Here is a 22,994-nt window from a genome sequence, read left to right as displayed (position 1 = left end):
GAAAACTGGAAGTAGAACTGCGGCTTAGTGGTAGAGCACTAGCCTTGAGCAAAAGAGCTCAGGGACAGTGCCCAAGTCCTGAATTGAGGCCCATGATCACCACTACCAAGTAGATAGAAAAGATAAATTATGTATATGAAATGTTCCCAAATCTGAGATATTCCTGATCTCAATTAATGTGGATAATGGATACTGAAGCCACTCTTCTCCACGACTGTAACTGTGAACTTCTCTTCCCTTACTCCTTCCATAACTACCATTTTATGGTAGTGTATTGGAGATAAGAGTTTCATGGACTTTCCTTCCAAGCTGGCTTTGAGCCTGGATCCTCAGATCTCAGCCTCCTAAGTAGCTAGGATTACAGGTGGGAGCCACCCGTGCCCGACCATAACTGCTACTTTAATGAGCAACTCACTGGTGTTCACAAACATCTGGGGACTAGCCTACATACCGTCTTACTATTTTCATAGGAAGGAAAAGGTACTTACAGCCGAACCAGATTGGTAAGTCCTCGAAATATATCTGCATTCAGACATCCTATTCGATTATTTGTCAGGTCTCTAAAGTGGAAAAGGGGAAATGTGTTTTCAATTAGTTCTCTTAATTAATCCAGGTCAAATACACTCAATACCAAAGAACAACAGCCAGGTTTTGTATCATTCAAGACCTTTCCTTTCTGCATCCCGGAAAGATTTACCCACTTCAAGTGAGATAAGAAAGGCACTCGAGAAAGTGATTCTTGCTTTCACTTAAGGCACACAGACATAACACTACTTAATTTTGTTTTAAGCATTAACTCCCTCAAAATCACTCAAGATAAAGCTGAAGTAGTAAGAGCAAGACACAATCTATCTGACTGCCTGTGCTACAATTCCTTAGATGACCTACACAGTTAATTGTGCCAGGGTAGCTAGAGAACTAACTCAACCTCATCCCGCAAACAAGAGATAATGGATAAGAGGGTCAATTACCAAAAAGAAGGAACTTTTATTTCCTGAAGAGTACTTGAAACTTAATGCTTTCTAACTTAATTCCTTAAATCCTCAGAAATTTTGACTATAATGAAAAAACAATTCAGTTAAGCTGTTATTTTATAAATAGTTCTATCAATGAATCTCAGGCCAAATGACTTAAACAACATGTAGGTAACACCCAATTATTTTCTTAGTCCCATTTTCTAGTTCCTATGTCACCTAGTAAATATTCTTCTCTTAAAAAAATGTTTTCTTTTATGCAGAATTTCTAGTTAGTATTCTGTTGTATCTGGACACAATTCTTTAACTTTATATCAAGGACAATGGATATGCTGACACATGCTAAGTTTATATCTGATCAGAGATCTGTACTGGTTGTAAGTGAAACTTCATTTTGGCCAACAGCAGTTGGTTTCTGTCAGTTTCTGAAACTTTGAGTGAAACAGTATGCTCTTCTTCCTTAGTCCTCAGTGGACCTGACAAACTATGCCAAAACACCTTTAACAATGAATTTCGTTTTTTCTCTGCAGGTACCAGGGCTTGCTCACAGCTGGCACTGTACTACATGATCCATGCCTCCAGTCTGGCACCTGCTGGGTAAGTAAAGATGGAAGTTTTTTTCCTACTCTGACTGGCTTTGAACTTTGATCTTTAGCTCACATCCTCATGAGTGGAATTACAGGTATGAGCCACTGGCACCTGGCTGGATCTTCATTTTATCAGCTGTTAGATTTTGAAGATACTTTGAAATTTGATACAAGAGTTGAACATTGTTTTAAGCCAAACTCACGAAAGTATTTTTTAATCATGTTTTCTCCTCTATGTCATTGTCTGCATGGAGAAATACACACTGAGTTATACCGTGACTTATTCTAGAAGAGTGCTTTGAGGAATCCATTTCCAAACTAAAATGGCAAGATTCCAAACTCTATTTTGGTAATGGCAGAAGACATTGTAGTTTAACTACAAATTATAGGAGTATAACATCTGAACCCATTTTGTTCTTCCCTAAATAAGCCTGGTATTCTTCCTTCTCCTGCAGACACTTTTGCTAAAAGAATCTTAAGTATCACAAATCCTCAGTGGTGCTTGTTATAAAACTCAAGCTCCTCAGAACATAGAAACTAAGTATTTAAATGAGTGGGACTTTATTTTAGTAGACTTTCCTTTTATTTCTGAGTTTTACTGTGTAAGAAAATTAAGTGTCATCTTGTGAATTGTTGCTTAAACAATCATTTCTGGGTTCTCTTCATTATCTTGTCTCAAGTCTATGCTTTAAATGGTGTAATTACCATTGATTCTTTGGGAAACAATTTCATTATAGTTATGCCTATTTAAAAAAGATTTAGGTATTGATAATGAGTTTTCACTTGAATTGAGAATCAGAGTGAATGTGTTGATAAAGCAAAAGTGAAACAAAATGGGTCTAGATTTCAATGACTTCTGGTAGTTTAAATTTTCAGAAAGACACTTAATCTTCCTGAGTCAAATTATCTACATAGGCATAAGCACGATATACTTATAAAACACTTTATGTGTTGCTGTCAAGCAGGAATCACCACTGAAACAAATGATTTAGAAAAAAGCTCCTGCATGGCTAAGCAAGTAGCCAACAATACTACTGATGGGTAGGTATCTTTACATCCCACAGAGTCTTAGGGTTCTTTTAGTTTGTAAGTCGTATGCTGTAAGTTCAATTACAAGTCAGCTGCTTGGAATTAAGAATGTATTTCCTACTGGGAAGAACATTACAAACGGCAATTACCTTCCCAGGCAAGAACACAAGAGACTCCTTAGCCTATAGTAAAATGAGAAGCTGCAAAGGCGATGTCTAGTACAGTACCAGTAATTCAATTAGATGCTACTGAGTGGGAATTTTCTCACTTACTTTAGATGGTGGTCAGTACTCAATTAGATGAGAAATCACTTAAGATAAAGAACTAGATAGAAAAATCTAAGGTATTCAGTAATTTTCTTAAAAACACATCCCAATGAAACTGGGTTCCATTCAACCTTTCTCTTGGCACAGAATTACTAGTACCTTTTCTATTACGAAAAAAAGGTGTTAAAATGGTCATGTGGGTGACGGGAAGAAATGATACTTGGTCCTTCCTTAAAATTTTTTCTAGAGAAATATAATCTAGGGCTTAAGCAAGTACACTGGGAAAAATGATTACAGCAAACATTAACCCCAGCCTTAAGAGTTTTGGACAGATCATGTCTACTATCCATTTCACATATATTTGCCTTCCTACAACATGCAAGGAGAAGACTTGGTCTTTTTCTTTTGTCCTGACATTTCTTTAAAAATGTATTATTCCTGTCTGGGAAGGTGGCTCAGTGGTAGAGTGCTTGCCTTGCATGCATGAGGCCCTGGGTTCAATTCCTCAGTACCACATAAGCAGAAAAAGCCAGAAGTGGAGCTCTGGCTCAAGTGGTAGAGCACTCGCCTTGAGCTGAAGAGCTGAGGGACAGCACCCAAGCCCAGAGTTCATGCCCCATGACTAGCAAAAAAAAAAAAAAAAAGTATTATTCCTGTTGTGGACATTTGTTATGTCAGATTTCTGAGCTACCTTTTCTTAAGTATTGCTCAAATATACACCCAAAATTCACATGTTACTATATGTTTTTATCTTCTTCATCTTTCTCTTGTTATAAGGTTTCTGATTAAGAACTGAGCAGGACATGGGAGAAAATTAGTTTTCCTCCAAGACACTACCAATTTCCTATCAATCTGTGGGCTCTTCCAGAGAAGTGGCAGCCTGGGGAGCAGCCAGTGCCCAGTACATGTCATGGATGTGGAAAATGACAGGTCTGTGGGTCACCTATGGCCCTCAGAATCACTTGGTACATGGCAGAACACATACGTAATGCTCTGGTCAGCTGCCTGCATTGATAACTTTGTGTGACCTGTAATGATCTTATTAATAGCCAACTGGACCTACTAGGAAGGAAAGGATTCCCCACCACAGGGTTAGTCTCTCTGTGGACTAAAAAACATAATAGGGGATTGCCTCCCACTGGAAGTAGTAAAAATTATTCCTTACACTTCTAAATAACATTTAAATACAAATAAAAGACACATGAACATCGCATTTATGTGATTCACAAAAAATGGCCCCACTTTATACATTATTATAAAAAGATACAGTTTGAAAGAGACATAAATAAAAAAATTACCTAAGATTGTAGTAGCCTGTAAGACTAACAAAGTAATGACTGCATCAGTGTAAGAGCAACACAAGTACATAGCACCAAACAAATCCTAACTACTCTTCAAATTAAGCACCTTCCAAGCTACTCATATCAAACCCTGTGTCCTTTTGGAACAGGTGAACCTCTAAAATTAAATATTTGCCTCCCTAAAATAAGAGTTACTTATCTGACAGAATGGTTCAAGCGCATAAGAAAGCAATTTAAATACTCACAATCTTTTTAGTGATGAAAGGCCCCAAAAAGCACCAGGATCTATACTACTAATAAGATTGTTCCGCAGGTCCCTGTGAAAAATGACACAACAGTTACTCACATATCAACACTGCAAGAAATACTCAGGCATGCTAGACTTAACAGTTGTACCACAAACAAAAGTAATAGTAACGATAATGGGGGGAAAAAACACAACTAAAACCAAGAAGTTAAGCCAAGATCAACCTGCAGTGACCAAAAAACAAAAAAAAAAAAAAAACATTCAGATACGAGAAATCTCACTCCAAAGCCTCTCATTTTGGTCAATATAAAAACAAAAGTAAAATTCATGAAAGGTACATATATCCTAATAACAAACAGTTATCACTGAACTATAGCCATATACATTATTTCTACAACTTCTTCCTTAGTATGCCATACTTAGTTATAAGTTTATCAATGATTTTTTTATGACAAGCATCATTAACATAATCTAGTCAGATGTTAATGGCTCAAACCTGTAATCCTAGCCACTCAGGAAGCTGAGATCTGAGGACTAAAATTCAAAGCCAGACGAGGTATGAATGTCTGTATGACTTTTATGTCCAAGTAACTACCAAACAGCTGCAAGCTGGAAGTTTCAGCTGTGGCTGAAGTGGTAGTCTGTCTTGAGTCAATAAAAGTTAAAAAGACTGTGCCTAGACCCTGAGTGCAAGCCCTAGTACTGTCATAATATACACATGTCATTTTGGTTTTTCCTCCTTAGGTTTCTCATGAAGTGAGGACATAAATATATATGTGCTAAGTCATGGCATTCAGTTCAAAGCAAAGATGCAAAAAATCCATATCCACATTATTCTCCACCTCAAGCTGCCACGAAAACTGCTCTGCCAATAGGGGGGAGCCGTGAGCACAGCAGGCATATCTTACAACTAAGGTTCTGGGCAGCAGATTAAGGTTGCTTTTGTCCTCAAAGCACCTAGGACCAGTAATCTCTAAAGAGATTCTTTACAAGTGTTTTTTAGCTACACTTCTGTAGTCAGTGCTACATCCCTGGAATTCTAATTCTGGACCAAGAGTTATATAAGACTCTCATAAGCCTGTGTGCCAGGGCTCCTCTCTAGAGCCTTGTTCACCGAGTCTGGTGGTTTCTAGTTCTCTGGGAGCCTATATCATCAGACCATGAACAGAATCTCTCCCCCTGTGCTCTTTTTCTGGGAAGTCTGTATCTACCTAACAATGGTAACCTTGTTTCTTCCTGACACAGTCACATTTGGGCTTCCTGTGTTTTACTTCATGATCACACATGGCTTAGGGCTGCCACACTGTTGGCAAAACAACTCAGGTATGCAGAGGAATGCTCAACACAAACCTGGAAAGCACATACATTGACTTTCTGAGCCCCTTACTTACTTTCACTGAGGTTTAAGATCATCCTGGAAGGCCGGGCACCAGTAGCTCACACCTGTAATCCTAGCTACTCAGAAGACTGAGATCTGAGATTGCTGTTCAAAGCCAGCCCATGCAGGCAAGTCCATGAGACTTTTATCTCCATTAACCACCAGAAAACCGGAAGTGGTGCTATGGCTCAAGTGGTAGAGCGCTAGCCTTGAGCTGAAGAGCTGAGGGACAGAGCCCAGGCCCGAGTTCAAGGCCCAAAACCAACAAAAAAAGATCATCCTGGAAGTAACGCCTACCTGGTACCACAAAGACACAGGTCACATTAGGAAATCCTGTTCCACCATTAACATTCTAGCCCCTACCTAGGCACAACCCTCACACTGCCGCTGAAACCCTACCAGCTCCGAGTACAGCAGCAGGCATCTGCTTTCTAAGCAGTCGGACTTAAGAAAACTGGAGACATACTCCCTTGTATCTCATAATGTATTTTAAAAGTAACTATTAAACACATATACAAACCCTCTTCTAATTACCATTAATGAATACACCATTGATCAGAATTAAGATAATAGAAAACAGCTATCTCAGTATTGATAGTTACCCTTTTTTTGGGGGGGTGGAGAGGTTGCACTTCAGCCTCTAAAGGTATTTTCTCAAGTAGGTAAAAATATCACAAAATTATTAGGACATTATACAAGTGCATATTCAAATGGTAATAAGTTTTAGAAGATAATCAAGGAAACTCACAATTCCTATTCTTCTCTCTGGACTTCCACACTGCTTGTAAGTTCTACTAATAAGAGTAACAAGCCATTGGTATAGTAATTTGAGAAGAAGAAAAGAAATCATGCAGAAAGTAAGTTTCCTACCCAGCCCAGTTTGCTACACAGTCCAGTGTCCCTTATCCCCAGGCACCTGCCTTGACCCAGATGGCCCCTGAGGTAGAAGCAGTCTCCAGGCCGCCTCCTAAGAGTTCATGGGAAGTTCAGAGAAGGGCAAGAGGTGGCCCTGGGAGCTCCTTCGTCATGGGGAGGTTAGTAGGAGAGTAGCCTGGTTTCAGGCTGGCAGGTCCATGGTGTGGCCTCCTCTGGCCACAAACTGCAGCAGGAACAACTCTGTAGAACAGAGGTCACAGTGACTTTATGCCCCATTCCCAAACACACAACTGTCTAACAAGGCAGCTGTGTTCCCCAGTTACTTCAAGTACCTGCTTGTAGGGAGGTACAGTTGCTTATGCTGGCTAGTAAGGTGACCCTGCAGGAGCTGGGCTGAGAACTGACCCTCAGCGCCCTGTTTTGTCCACTTCATTCTGAGGGCATGAAGCAGAAGGAACAGGCTCAAAAATCATTCAAACACTTATCTGGCTCACCACGCCTGTAATCTTAGCTATTCAGGAGACTGAGATCTGAGGATAGCAGTTGGAAGACAGACCAGAAAAGCCCCAGAGACTCTTCTTTCCAAATAACTACCAAAATAGCCAGAATTAGAAATGTAGCTCAAGTGTTAAGTGTGCTAGCTTTGAGCACAGGAACTCAAGGACAGCACCTAAGTTCAGGAGTCAAGCTCTAAGTTCAAGCCCCAAGTCCCACACATATGTGCACACATGCACATACCCAAAACAAAATGAAAACAAAACAAAACATACAAACACTCAAAACCCAATAGGAGAAGTGACCACAGGACATTTCAGAAGGTAACAATGGTAAGACCAATAGTAGTTAACACTTATTAAGCATGAGTCACTACACTAAGCACAAGTTTTCAGGGGTTACTTTTGCTTTTCTACAGCCTCTTTTCCTACTTCTCCAATTACTTCAACATTCTCCTCAGCATCCTTCCATTTAGGGTACCTGATCAAACTTGTCCTGATCTCTCAAACACCCTAAGGTGTCCAGAAAGGAGACACTCCATTTTGGAGGGGATGGACAGACAAATTTTGGGCAAAAAAAGCTTAAGACTGAGAGACAAAACTATGTTAATTAACTAACTTTTAATACAAGAGTATTTACAGTCAATGATGGTTGACACAATATTCAAGTCACCACAATATTCAAGAGAGAAAATGCTGCTTCTCGTTCATTATTATTTACATTTTCCTTAACACTAATATATTTGTGCCTGCCGCTGATCGCAAATGATACAGCAGATATGTCAGTGTACAGGCATGTTCCAATATAGGAGAGAAATTATGTTACTAGCATAGTAACTACAGAATTTAAAGATCAGAGAGTAAACTGAAATTTGTGAGATTATGGCACTTTTTCAATGTTCTGTATGCTTAAACTTTTTCATAGTAAAATTTTATCTCTGTCCCCAACTTAAAAATTTTCAACTTTTTAAGTATATAAAGTTGTAAGCCCTAGGGTGTACAATGAATCATCAGCCCTAACTTAAAGTTTCCTGCAATCCCAAGCAGCCCCAACCCTACACCTCTAAGAGATGATTTTTATGAGAAAATCCAATCCATATGTTTTCTACTTGTTTTGCATAAGCTAAAAAGAAAACTCTACAAATAGAAACACATAATGTCAGTTCCATTTTTTCAACATGTAAGTTTTCCATTTCAGATTTTAAGCAGTGTCTACAAGAAGAACTGATTTAGCTAAAGCAGCACATAAGTCTGGTCAATGATGAACTGTGTGTGTTTCTACAAAATACCTCTCATGAATAACTGAGTACTGTATCATGATTTAAAGATACACTTTTTCTTTAATAATAAACATTCCTGACATTATATAATATATAATAATGCCACATTAATCAGGCATTGCCAAAAGATATTTATAGTAAGTTTCTCTCATTTAATACCACTCCTCCCCCGCAAGCCACAGAATTTCTAGGAAGCCTATGTTTAACTTTAGGATAGAGAACTAAACAGAATACACTGGGCCATTTTAACTAAGTGAAAAGAAGCTAAAGAATTGATTTAACAAAACTACAGAAGTTCTTTCAACCACATATGTGATTAAATATCTTTAAAACATCATACCCTCAATCAAAACACCTCCAGCAATCAAGGAGACTATTCTCTGGCATCACAGAAGTTGGAAAGAGTAGCTCTTTTAAGGTTGGGTTTCTCCATCCCATAGAGTCACCATCCTCTACATGTAACTGTGCCTTCAGGATGAATACCAGCCACAACCCCATATCCCAGGTACCAGGCACAAAGTCAGGAAAAACAACAACTTCCTTCACACACCTTTTTAGAGGTTATGAAATTTATCCTCAAAGTCCTCTTTCTAGAACACCCTCAACAGCCTGGAAAAGATGCTCAGTTATCAATGCAGTCTTCTTCCAATCCTTGTGGGTGGAGTTAATACTGGGAAGTCAAACACTTTGATTCTGCCATTAATTATCAGTAGATAACTAAATACATGGCACAAATATAAGAATAATGTTACTTTTCAAGGAAGAAGGGAGAGAGGGAGAAAAAGAAGGGAGATAGGGAAGAGACAAAAGGATGAATGGATTCACAAGGAAATCTAAATGTCTTAACTCTACAAAGTCAAAGACAGATGATCCTTCAACTCAAAAGAGATTCCAAAGATGGCTTAGGCCCCAGATCTCTTTGATAGCTGAGGATGCTGGCTAGTTCAACTCAGCCAGACGATTCTACCCCACCCTGCTAATCCTGAGCCCTTATTTCCTATGACTTGACTTCAGTCATTTTACAGCCACCACTTTGCCTTTGATTTGAGTAACTCCCTTGTTCTAAACCAAATACCTTTTAAATCACATCCTAAGGTGATTGTTCTGTTATCTTGCTCTTATTGCCAGAGGTCTCTAATTGGCTGAATCTGGACTGTGAACTTTCCAGGTGGCTGAATATGTCTCTTAAGGAAATTCTCCCAGGGACTTATGAAAATATAGTGTCTTTACTTAGGTACCAGGCTGAGCCAACAGGAAAGGGACAGTGTTGAAGAGGTAACATTGTGGTTAGAGCCTCGGTCCCAGGGAACTCAGAGACCAGGTGACTCACCAGAGCACTAAGGGAGGCATGCACTAGAGGGATGGGGTCAGCTTAGGGTGGGCAGGACTAGAACTACAACAGCTCTCAGGCTTCTACCTGAAAGACTCAGGAGAAGTACCAAAGGTCTTCCTCTTGACTCTATTCCTCTGTCCTTTTTCACAAGGCAGGAACAGTAAATGCCCACTCATACCATTCCTTTTTCCTCCCTTGAAGGAACTGCTCTCCCACAAAGACACTACACGTGGTGAGCACTACCTGGGCACCTCTCTCCCTGTCCTCCACTTCTCTTTCTTTCTTGAACAGTAAAGCTAAGACTGAGATCTGGATTTCAATGTATACTCAACTGCTATGCTATACAGGTGAAGATGCTCTTCAACAGAGTAGACAACAGAGGATACCTCACGCAGATCCAGGGCCAGGACTGAGGTCTTAGACTGTAGCACTTGCTAATATGATAGTCTCTCATAGCTATATGTGTCCAGATGTGTATATACACCCACATACACACACCTATTCTTCCAAAGACAGGTGGTATTCCAAAATTCATTTATAAAAGGCCCCTGGCTAAAACCAGTCATTGAATCTTAATACCACCCACAACAGCAGCCTAATTTGTTTCCACCATATTCAGAGATTTATTAACAACAAAAGGCTGACAATCAGGTCACAGGCAAAGGAAATTAACAAATAATTACAAGAAAGGCAGTAATACACCACAGCACACACTACCAGACATGTGGCCACAGTGTCTATAGTGACTAAGGATGACCATATCAAGCCTAAGTGCCAACAACAAAGTGGGTTTCTACATACAGTAGAGGCCACTTTATGCCCATCCAGGGAAGGCAACACAGATCCCTTTGACGATCAAGTAGGCACATAACATATCCTACCATGTGCTGCATTTGAGGTTCTCTCTCAATAACTTTTCTTTACAAGGAAGCAAAAACCCAATGGGAATTCATTGCCTGACACATGCTAATGGTGCAGGGACACTGAGCTTTAGCAGGGTCCTCCCAGAACTCCCCGCGGTGTCGTATGTGTGATCCTATCACTCCAGTATCTGGTCTGTCAGCTCCACCCATAGTCAGCAGTGACAATTTCTAATGCAGAGGTATCTCATTGGGCAGGGAAGAAATTCCTGTTTCAACATCTCTGATACATCTCAACTCAAAGTGTTCCAGATTCCCATATCTGAGCAACAGTCAGGCAATGGTACAAAGGACATAGTGCTCCTAGTGTTGCAAGCCTGCAGGTTAGAATGCAACCACCATCCTCTGAGGCTCATGTACTGTGTAGAATATGATGACACACACCGAAAAGAAATCTGACAATCAAGGACTGCCATGCAAACAGTGGGTGTCTTGTGTTTCTGCACATACTTGTATGTTTAGTACATATTAAGTGCACGTATACACATGTAAGTGTGGGTACAGGTGCTACATATGTATGTGTGTACAAGTGCATACATATAAACTAACTTACAGGCAGTGATGTAAATGATACCATAGGGACATAAAGGATAAAGAGCTTGCTGTGTGTTGTGACTCCGTAATACATCAGTAGCTTAAGCAAGAACGTAGTGTCGGGTCTGGGGGCAGAAGCCCCTTGGTGAAATGGTCAAGGCAGAGCCAAGCAAAGGAGAGAGAGTGAGGCAGAGGGAAGAGAAGAAAAGTGAAACTTGTCTGTAACTTCACAGAAATAAAGGTGTTCAGTGTAGCTGCCATTTTATCCTAATGTGTACGTAGAAAGACAGCATGAAATAGGATCCTTGAAGAACATGCAGAAAACAAGCAATTATTTATCTGTGTCCTAAAATTTACCAAAATTGCTTTTTGCAACATAGTGGAGCATATGAAAACTAGACTTAATTGGGCAAAAATACACTAGTAGGTTCATAGATAGCTGAATAAAATGCATATAAAAACTTTTCCTCTTGATGTGTTTTTTTTCTATTTACGTATAAGATATACCACTTTGAAATTCAGAATTTCAACATGTTCTCTATAGTAATCAGCCAAATATGTTCCATGGCTGGTTTTGTAAATAAAGTTTTATTAGAAGACATCCACACTGATGCATTTGTTCTCACTATATTGGCGTATCCCAACGTTGGTACATAAGTACTGTTAAATTTATTGTCCATGATTGCTTTCACGTTTCCGTGGTAGGGCTATGTCAGTGTGACTGACCATACTGCCACAAAGCTTAAATTTACTAGCTGACCCTTTCTGGGACATTTGCTGACCTCCACCTCAAGTAATGACTTACTTTTCAAAACTAAATGCCTAACATTTTGTCTAACAAATTTAGGAAAAAAACTTTTTAAAATTTTGAGTAGTTGAGGGTTTAGCATACGTTTAGATTGAAAATGTATTCAGTAAATTAAGATGAAGAAATGATAATGAAAGAATACTTACAATCTTTCAAGGAGACTTAACCCAGAAAACGAACCGTTCTTCAGCTCCGATATTTTATTGTTACTCAGAATCCTAAAAGTGACAAGAAAAAATATAAGTTGTCTGGTATACACCATCAATATCAAAGTAATTTAGCTCGTTATGTGGAAGCCTATGAGGGATTCTCAGAAATAATTTATTACTCAGAATTTTTTAGATGGCTTAGAGAATGGGACCTCCCCTCTCCCCCGAAATAACTCATACATCTTGTCACATCTTTGATCATTCCTGTCACACCTAGCCAAAAACTTAAAAATAAAAAGGGGAAAGTAGTCAACAGGCACCAAGTTCAATACAGGGAAAAAGAATGGATGCACATTTATAGAATCCATCAACTTACACATGCTGAATACTTATTTTAAGACTGGAAAGTTAATAGAAAAATGCATTACATGTGATCCATTAAAATACTGACCTTACAAAGAAATAAAGTATTTTCTAGATATCATTTCAATAATGCTGGCTATTATTTATAATTTAACACACAAATCTGTTCACATGTCAGCAGACACAGAAGGCTGCATCACGTTCTAGCTCAAGTATTAAAATAATGTCAATTAAAAAAATACACTGAAGGCAAAAACTGATCCTAAAAACAATCAATGGGGCCTAACCAGCTAGCAGGCCTTTCCTGAGAAGAACCTGCCTGGATCACCTTGCTTCCCCTGCAGGCTGGACCTTCAGGTCCCTGTTGCATCCTGAGTGTCAATGGGGAGTTTCCAGGAACAAAATGACAATGGAGGGAGCCAGATATCAAGGGTGAGAAAATGACAAACTAGAGGCAGGTAAATAGCCCTGAGCACAGTAGCACAGCAGGGGAAGACTCTGCACCCAGGCCTGTTCTATTCTTTATTATTATTATTTCAATCATGGATGGGGCTTGAACTCTGGGCTGGGGTGCTGTCCCTCAGCTCTTTAGCTCAAGGTGAGTGCTCTACTACTTGAGCTTTGAACCTTGATTCTCAGATCTCAGCCTCATGAGTAGCTAGGATTACAGGCAGGAGCCACAGGCCTGTTAGGCCTGTTCTATTCTACAGGCTACGATCTACTCCTCTCTGCTCTTCACAGGGCACCCTTGTCTGCCAGGAGCCCTACCACCAGCCTTGGGGCAGATAATTCTCCTTCATAGATGCACGCCATGCATGGTGCTACTGAACTTCCAGGAGCAGTCTTCAAAGAGGAACAAAACAGCAACTCAAAGCATACACAGAGACTAACAGTACAAGAGTTTTAGGTATCCTCTTTTATTCTGCCTAAAAGACAAAAATAAAACTTTGGGGCTGGAGATGAAACTCAGTAGGACAAAGCACTTGGTCAGTACGGGTGATGTATCTTTGGTTCCTGGGGCAGGGAGGAGGAGTGGGAAAAACAGGACTGATTATTTTTTAAATAAAACTAATAAAAATGGACAGTTAACAATATTTTTAATGTAAGTAGAATTTCTAAAACTAAGTCATTCTATGAGATTAATATAAAATCAAAGCATTTTTGTGGGAAGATTTAAAGAACTCCTCAAATCAAACCTACTTGGATTTGGGTCAGCTCTATTAATTACTTTCAAGTTATGTTGTTCGTAAGTAAATTCCACCAGCTCTCAGTAACAGAGTTCCCACATTCATAGCATGGGAAGAATCTTATCTACCTCATAAACATTACCAGACACACCCAGGAAGGTTTATATTATTTCTTTGGTTCTAAGAAACAGATCCTTCCTCAATATTCATGAAATCAAGGTGTCACTTGCAATCGAAGTCTCTTCCTGTGTGTTCTGCCCCTCGCCAAAGCTTGTTACCGAATCAAGGATATAGCTTAGATTATTAGGACCAAAAAAATAAGTGATTAAAAAAAATCCCATGCAAAATACAGCAGCATTTTTCCTAATCAAAAGATTCTTGGAAAGTAAACTGAACCTAGATGTGGCCAGCCAGCAGGGTGAAGAGGAGCAGGCTCTTTCCACGCTGCTGTATGTGCAATCAGAGCCTCGCTCCCACCCTTGCCATCTAAGCAGGCAGGCATCAGTGCTAACCACTCAGTCACCAAATCCCAGAAAAAGATGTGTGCATCCAGCTCCTCATCCCAGCATGATCTACGTGGCAGACACAAACACACACCACCAAAGAGGGCAGTGCTAAGAAAATTAAATCATCCTGCCTCTACACTATACAATTATGCATCTATTAAGAAAGGAGTTTAAAAAAAATCCAAAAAACAAAAAACCTGGAGGAAAGGGAAATGAAAAACCAAACCATGAAACTTATGCCACCTACTGAATCTATGTAGAGACAAATCAAAGTCTGTGAAGAAAGGCCAAGATGATCACTAATGACCTCATGATGTTAGTGAGGTTCCACTGATTTATTTTCTGGCATCTTTGCATTAACTTTTAGAAACATCTAGAATAAAACTCTTCATTTTCCACCTGATAAGAAATGCAATCTTTACGCTAACATAAATATACCTTGAAACTGATTTAAATTTGAATGTACTTATAATCTTAGGAACAAAAACTGAAGGAAAGAATACTTGAAAATTTACATTTATTTTCTTGTATCTAAAAAATTGTTCACCTAGAGACCAGAAGTCTTAGAGAACTGTGGATCTCAAATTCGAAGCACACAGAGTCAACTTAAGACATTATCTTTAAGATGGGAGGGAGAAGGAGAGTGAGAGGAGATTAGAAGAATTACCAGGTTCTCTTGTACTCTCTTTTAACTTTCTACGACACATGGTTTAATATGTAAAGTTGCTGCGATCTTCACAGTAATGGGAAACTCTCAACCAAAAAGTCAAAAACATGGAAACAAAAGTAAAATACACATATTCCCAAGCTCAGTAACTTTAGGACCTCGCTTCTGAGTGAAGAATAAAACCTCAATACAGAAAGAGTGTGTAGAAGCCTATAAGGGTGCTGCCTGTATTCATTCTCTGGAGAGTCATTCCTGCTCCAACAAGGGGACTGCCACTTGCTCAGCCATAAAGCCTTTGGTACAATAAATGATAGATTTTTATTGAGGAGAGTGAAAAGGAAGACATTTCATCACACTTAAGAAGTTATAACTGTAATCTTAAAAATATAGTTTACAACCTCAAGTTAATATATTCTAGCTCTACATTACTGGTGTGTTTAAGGATTTTGTGCAGGAAAACAGAATCAGTGCGAATAAATCTACTCTGCAGACAGCTTTTATACTCAATTTTTGAAATGGGGGCACTGCGGAAGTAGGAAATGCATAATATTGTAGATCATTATAAACCTAAAACCCATTCATAATCAATATTTTTGCTGACATATTTGAAATTTCAAACTTCCTCAGAGGTAACTCAATGAAAAACATAAAACTTGGCCAAAGTTGTAAAGCAAATACCCACTTCCAATCTATACTAATAACGTTAACTGCACATAATCTGTAGTCAACTTGGGAGGATGCTGGAGTTCAGAAGAGTCAGAGGTCCACCAACATTTAACACAGTGCCGAGGTAGTTCAATGTACACTGAACTACAAAAGGAGGATTCACTGTAGACTTCTTACATAAAAATGGAAAAGTTCTTCTCAGTTCATGTAAATTCCAAGTCCAAGAATGGAATGGAACCCCAAAAGCTGTTTAGAGAAACCACACACTGTATTGCCAAAATCACAAAGTAATTTAACTTTTACAGATGAATTTCTAAAACATGACTCAGGATTCTAAAAACTACTCAGGGCAATATGAGGAATGTAATGCTTTAACAGACGTGTATGTATGTACATATTTTTAAGTACTGGGAACCAAACTCAGGGCTACATTTCCATCTAACAATGTAATTCTTGACATCATCTGCTGGAAAGAACAATCAGTCAGGATCACTGTAACAAGGAGCATGGTTATAGTGGAAAGAACGGTTGTAGTGTCAGGACAGATGTGTCCCAAACACACATTCGGCACTACCCCACCCCCACCCGTCCTTCCCCACACATGCTGAGCACTGTGAAGATGCACCTCTTTTACAAAAATGGTGATGGATTATTGATGTTTGCAAACATAATTAAGGATCTGGAGATGAAATCCTGCTGGATTACAGTGGATCCTAAATTCAGTGACGTGTCCCTCAAGGGAGGGAAATGACACAAAGTTCACCTGAAGAGGCTGTCAGACTTTTACTCCCAGAAACAAAACTATACAATAGTCAGATTTATAATGCCACATTTAGATGAAAAAAGGAGTAAATATGATATTTTAAAACATAGTGTTTGGCTCCTACTGATATTAACTAATATGTTTGTTCTCATTCTTTCTTTCTTTCTTTCTTTTCTTTCTTTCTTTCTTTCTTTCTTTCTTTCTTTCTTTCTTTCCTTTCTTTCTTTCTTTCTTTCTTTCTTTCTTTCTTTCTTTCTTTCTTTCTTTCTTTCTTTCTTTCTTTCTGTCTGTCTGTCTGTCTTTTTTTCTTTCTTTCTTAGCATACAGTTCTTTTTCTCTGGTCAAGTTAGAAAAGTGCTCTACACTTTGATCTTTCTTGGTCATGGCAGATGCTGTAAATTAAATACATATTTGCCTGAACAGAGTGCTTTCAAGTCATGAGAAGGGCTGTTAAAATAAAAAAAATCAAGTCAAGCCAGGCATGGTGGTCCACACTTGTAATTCCAACTACTCTAGGGGTTGAAATTAAGAGGGTTGTGATTCAAGGCTAATTCAGCTAGCAGGCCATATGTGTTGATATACGTCACTAATCCCAGCTACACAGGAAAGTATAAGTAAGAGGACGAGGGTCCTAAGCTTGGCCTGTTCATAAAGTTTTTTATCTTATATGAACAACAACTCAAGTACGAAGGGCTGGGGCCATGGATGAAGTGCTAGAGGACCTGCCTAACAAACACAGAAACCATTAAAAAAAAAAATAAGGAAAGGAAAAGAAAAAGAAAAAACCCTCCAAACTACAGTGAGTCAAGAAAGATGGAACATTTTCTTTATTCACATGAACTAAAGTGTATCACCTAGAATGTTTTCTGCTCCAGTCAGTGAATGTCCAGACAGGAGAAGCGCTTGTAGAAAAGTCAGTAGGATTACTTATGAAAAAACAAAACAAAACAAAAAAATGCAAGTGCCAATCCTTGTAGAATTCAATGTAACTCACTAGATTCTTATTTGTTCTTGTGTGTGTGTGTGTGTGTGTGTGTGTGCTGGTCCTGGGCCCCAAACTCAGGGCCTGGGTATGTCTGAGCTTCTTTTGTTCAAAGCTAGCACTCTACCACTTGAGCCACAGCAGCCTTCCAGCTCGTTCAGGGTATTTTGACTTTTCTGCCCAGGCTGGCTTCAAACTGCAACCTTAACAACTCAGCCTCCCAAGTAGCCCGGATTACAGGTATGAGCCACCAGCACATAGCTTATTTTGTTCTTTTATACAGCTTTACTAAGACATGGTGTGTACCCACGTAAGTGAAGAGGACAGTCATTTTCTGCGTATATACACTGCTGACCACCACCACTGCTATCACAGTATATGTTAAGACCTTTTCATCACACACCTGAACTTATACCCATGAGCATTCACTCATTCTCAGCCCCTAGCCTTGCTTCCACCAAGCCTCGCCCCTCAGCCCCTGGGCCATTACCTTCTCCAATTAACATCAAAAATCTGGAAGTGGAGCTGTGGTTCAAGTGGGTACGAGTGCTAGCATTGAGTGAAAAAGCCCAGGTCCTGAGTTCAAGCCCCAGGATGGCCACTCCCAATACAGATAGATATTTATGTTAATTTATACATATATAAATTATAATATATATAATTATACATTAACATGTTTATATATTATACATTATATATAAATTAGCATAAAATAATTGTACTAAGAGGTTAACTGTGATATTTACATGTACATAATATACTTTGGCCAAATTTACCTCATCTGCTTTACTCATCGTTATTCTCCTATTCTTACTTGCTGGGAAGAATTAATTTAGAAATTAGCACTTAGAATAAGTGCTTAGAATAATCTGGCCTGAGTAAATGGAAGTAGGCCGACTTTCCTGTTATTGATCAGTTAGTAGATATTTCAGGCTTTTCAGTGTGTGCTGCTGTCATTTACCTGTCCACCTTGTGCATGTGTACACTGAGGTGTGGGTGAGGTGGGGGTGGGTTGGGGGTTCGTGGGGAACCCTCGGCTGTGGGCAGCACAGGTTCTCACTAGGCTGGCCCGACCTTGCTGGTCATCAGAGGAGAATCTGAGAACATTCCGTGCCATGGTCCTCCCTCCCTTGCTCCTCCTACAGATGTTAGACCTTTAGACCCAAGTCTAAAGGCTTCCCATATCTCCAGCTCCCTCTGCCTTTGTTTTCCAGTCATTTTCCCCAGTCAGTGAATGTCTTGTAATTCTACCTAGATGCTGTGCTTCTCAGAGACTAACCAATGAGGTGCTTAAAAATCTGATTAGTAAATCATGACATCACATTGAAACATCTGTGTACTATTACAGTATGCTAATAAAAATAGAAAGCAATTAACAAAAAAATATGGCTGAGCTTAAGTCCCTGTGTTCAAAGATCCTTCCCTGAAGAGTACAGAGATAGCACGTGTAATTTACTGGCCCCTAGTGGTATAGAGAAGCTATGTCTCAGATATTACTAGTTTATCCTCTCGAACATCTATCAAAATGTCGTTTTCCTTCTTGTACTACTCCAATACAATGTCCTAACATACTTTCCCCCATATTTTAGCCCTTTTTAAGTAAGAACCACCTTATTTTACCACAGGAAATATCTAATTGCTAGGAAAAAGCAGCCATGAATTTACGGGTAGTTAATACTGTTGGATACCACTAACCTATGGTTGTTTTATGCCTGGATCCTAAAATACATTTATACATTTTATACATTTAGGTTTCACTATGACAAGATTGTGACCGGAGATTGGATATTATATAACCACAGAGTAATGAAAAGTACAGAAATGCTAGCTATCCCAAATTTTAACATTTCACTGAGGCTGGAAAGTCCATTTGTGTCTCTCTGAGAACTTCCACTGGAGCTGCAAACACCTCTAAGCTGCGAACTAACTTCCTTTGTGAGAGAAATACTTCAACTTTCAGTGAGCATGATTAAATTAAGTGTGGGAGGAAAACGTAAAGAGTGGTGAGGGAGAAAACTTGCTAAATGAACTCAGTAAAATATGCCAAAAATTTCTTGATAATTCTGAGCCATCCAAATTGTATTACCATGACCAAAGACCTTAAAGAAAAGGTCAAGATCATTTGTATAAAAAGGTGGAAAAGATGACGATGTAACATTCTGGAGTGATTTTAAATGTCTTTTGTTACGCATAGATAAGACAGAAGGAACAAATGAATAAGGAGTAAAATGTTAGCAACAGAAAATTTAGGGAAATATGGGTAAAAATATAAACAGGTTCTTAACCCATGATTTGAATTAACCTGCATGAAGCAAATCAAAATTGGAAAAGGTGCTGTGTTAAAAGCATACAATTTGGGTCCTGAGGAACTCTAAATGTGGGGGTTGGGATAGACAGAGAGGCCTAAAGAAGTGGCTATTCAAAGGGAGGGACAAAGAAATCCACACTTGTAGAGAAACTAGCCCTTCCAAGTAATTATCTATCCTCTTTGCTTCCCTGATGGCATCTGAGAGTCAAAGAATTTCCCAGCCTGTTTTTTGTTTCCCCTGCTTCATCTGCTCCTAGTTGATAGGTGATCTACTTTCCACATTTCTTAATTCTCATCTTAATCCTTCTGCTTTGAATTTTTAAATAAATCCTCTGCTCAATTTTCCAGACCACTAATTTTCTAGGTCCTGAGTTGTTTCCATTTTACCCTTCAGCCCATCTAGTGATAGGAGCCAACTCTTATTAGCATTACAAACCCGCAGTGAACCGCTCAGGAATCCTTTTCTCATCCTTTCCCATGAACCTTTCTGAGCCTAGGAATTGCTATTCCCTTGCATTGGAGACAATGAGCTAGAACTTTCCTGGGTTAGGTAGCTTTCTGCCAATCGTTCTGCTATGCTGACTTGATGCTGGCTGATTCTGTCAACTTTTTTTCTTCCGTCTACTGACTTCTGTTGGTTGTTTCCTCTTGTGAACAAATTAGTGGTTACAGCAGAGGATTTCATTAGCACAGGTAACAAAACTAACTGCCTCTACAGATGCAAAACTTTAGGAATCTCTATAGTCTCATAACAAGAGACAGAGACACAGGATGAGTACCTGGAGCAGGGGAACTTCTTCCTGCTACCTAGTTATCCACTGTTTGGTCTTGGCAAACTTCTCCATCTGTTTAAAACTAAGCCAGAGGCAAACCTGACCACCAACCCCAGTAGCAAACAGAGCAAGCAGACAGCTGCATCAGTTTCAAGATCATTAATTCCTGGCTGAGCACTCACCTCACCCACTTTTTTGGCCATTCCCTATAGTTTTGATTCTTGGGAATCTTCCAGGCTGTTAAGAATGTACTTCTCAGGTGGTTCAGCTTTTGTCTGAGGGGGGCGGGGAGGGAGAGGTGGAAGTTCCGTTGTAGCAATCTGATCCCACCTGCCTTGGCCCATAGCACTCCTGTGCTCTGTTCACACCTCCAGAACACCTTCTCATCTGTCAGCTCTGTCCTGGGTCTGTTTGTATTTTCACATTTCTGCTACCAGTATCAAGAAAATGCCTGAACCAAAAAGTATACAAAAAGTAGCTCAGAGGATATTCATTTAGGGGGGTTCTAACAGGGTCATTCCCTAAAATAACAGGTCCCCTTCCCCCAAAGAGGTCCTCTGTGGATGCTAGCCTTGGTTTTTAGTGCGTCTAGTCCAGTACAGGGAAGGAGGGAAGGAGGGAAGGAGGGAAGGAAGGAAGGAAGCAAGGAAGGAAGGAAGGAAGGAAGGACTCAGGGGAAGGAGGGAGGGGAGAGAAGAAAGGGGAGGGAAGACAGGGGAGGAAAGAGAGGGGAGGAAAGAAGGGAGGAATGAGAGGGGAAGGAAGAGAAGACAGAAGGGAGGGAGAGAGGTGGGGAGGGATAGAAAGCAAGGATAAAATTTACTTAACAAAATTATTACTCTTAATAAGCACGTAAACAGAAATAACTGTTTGTTAAAGTGGACCAAAGTTAAATAGTCTTGAACACCAATTACCTCAAGTGCCATCTCCATCCTGGTCCACACCCAACTGCCAGGTGCTGCGGGGAGGAGCTGAGGAGGAAGATAAAGCCTGGCTGGGCTCCCCACTGGGAGAGTCTAATCAATGTTTTGTTTACAGCCACTTTCCCAGCCCTGCCTTCTCCCAGGAATGACTAAGCAGGCAACACCATAAGTACATCCTGTACACCCCAAGAGTGGGTCCTTTAGGGCTGGGCCTTTACTCCTGCCTGGTTCTTAGCTCCTGCCGCACCACGCCATCACTTAATAAACTAAATGTCAGTATATCTGCACCCAGACATAAGCATGACCTTCTATAACCCCCACACCCCCCCCACAACTAAATGTTCTCTGTGGCAATTATCTCAGAGTCTCAGTGGGGTCTAACATCATATAATTTGCCAGGTGAGCTGTGATAGCAACTACAGCTGCAGCTGCCAAGGGCTGGCCCACTATTGCACCACCACCCACACGCCCCCCCCCCACCGCCGCGGCCCCCAGCACACACAAGTTGTCCTCTGTTTCAAGAGCAGAGTCAAGGGGCAGGGGAGGAGAGACACCAAGGAAACACCAGGACTTCAGTCACCAGACCAGAGAAAAGAAGGAAACAATCCAGAAGTCTGCTGGTCCTGACACAGAACTATCACAGGGGACACAGCACTAGATAAAAACATCACCAGGTGGCTCCACCTAACTCAGTAACAGCACACACAAGTGAAAATGCTAGAAAGACCATGACTTGACTTTTTAAGTACAGTAAATACAATGGAGAGTGTTACAACATGAGAAGGCTAGCATATATACAAATAAAAGAAATTCTGAGGGGAGAAAACAAATCACTGAAAGAGAAACAATGAAGAAATAAAAGGAAATTTCTACAGAAAATCAAGGTTACTTAGAAATGGAGACAAGGAATGAGAAGTTATTATTTAATGAGTAATGAGTTTATGTGGGGTCAATGAAAAGATCTAGAGTAAAGATAGCAGTTATACAACTCTGGGAATGTCTTTAATGTTACAGAAATGTACATTTACAAACCATTCAAATGATAAAGAGGAACTAGGCATCAGTGGCTTGTCTGTAATACTACTTACTCAGGAGGCTGAGATCTGAGGATTAAGGTTTTGAGCCAGCCCTGGTGGACAAATCCATGAGATTCTTATTTCTAATTAACCAGCATAAAGCAAGAACTAGAAGTATAGCTTAAGTAATAGAGAGTCACAGCCATGAGCAGAAAAAAGCCAAACAAGACTATAAGGTCCCAAGTTCAAGCTCCAGTATTGGTACCAAGAAAAAAGGATAAATATGTATCTTTCATCATAATAAAAAAGTAACATATAATAAACATATGTACATAACTACAAAAACAAAGAGGAAATGTGTCTAGTTCGGTGAAAAAATTCTAAAGAGTAATCCTGTGTCTCAAGTAAAAGATGTTCACCAGTTCAGATGAAAGTAAACTTTCTCAATTCCCTAACAAAGAAAATATCCACACAGGGGCTGGGAAGGTGGCTCAGTGATAGAATGCTTGCCTCGCATGCATGAGGCCCTGGGTTCCATTCCTCAGCACCACATAAGCAGAAAAAGCTGAAGTGGCGCTGTGGCTCAAGTGGTAGAGCGCTAGCCTTGAGCTGAAGAGCTGAGGGACAGTGCCCAGGCCCAGAGTTCAGGCCCTACAACCGACAA

The 22,994-nt window shown here is 39.8% G+C and overlaps 1 protein-coding gene and 1 long non-coding RNA gene across 2 annotated transcripts in view; one reads left to right on the top strand and one right to left on the bottom strand.

Moving 5' to 3' along the window:
• Adgra3 (adhesion G protein-coupled receptor A3) overlaps positions 1-22,994 on the bottom strand; it is a 105,497-nt gene that overhangs the window by 61,050 nt on the left and 21,453 nt on the right. Inside the window, exons 2-4 of the mRNA XM_070013084.1 lie at positions 12,174-12,245; positions 4,403-4,474; positions 489-560 (exon numbers count right to left, since the gene is read on the bottom strand). Coding sequence (XP_069869185.1) covers positions 489-560; positions 4,403-4,474; positions 12,174-12,245 — 216 coding nt within the window. The remainder of the gene's footprint in view (positions 1-488; positions 561-4,402; positions 4,475-12,173; positions 12,246-22,994) is intronic.
• The window catches only part of LOC138821024 (uncharacterized), a 35,997-nt gene that overhangs the window by 4,454 nt on the left and 8,549 nt on the right, over positions 1-22,994 (top strand). Inside the window, exon 2 of the long non-coding RNA XR_011370032.1 lies at positions 1,505-1,571. This is a non-coding gene — a long non-coding RNA (uncharacterized lncRNA). The remainder of the gene's footprint in view (positions 1-1,504; positions 1,572-22,994) is intronic.

Source organism: Dipodomys merriami, unplaced genomic scaffold (assembly GCF_024711535.1).
Source record: "Dipodomys merriami isolate MVZ:Mamm:240054 unplaced genomic scaffold, mDipMer1.0.p SCAF_9, whole genome shotgun sequence".
NCBI lineage: Eukaryota > Metazoa > Chordata > Mammalia > Rodentia > Heteromyidae > Dipodomys > Dipodomys merriami.
The sequence above is the reverse complement of the archived record's forward strand: the minus strand, read 5'-3'. Positions and strand labels throughout refer to the sequence as shown.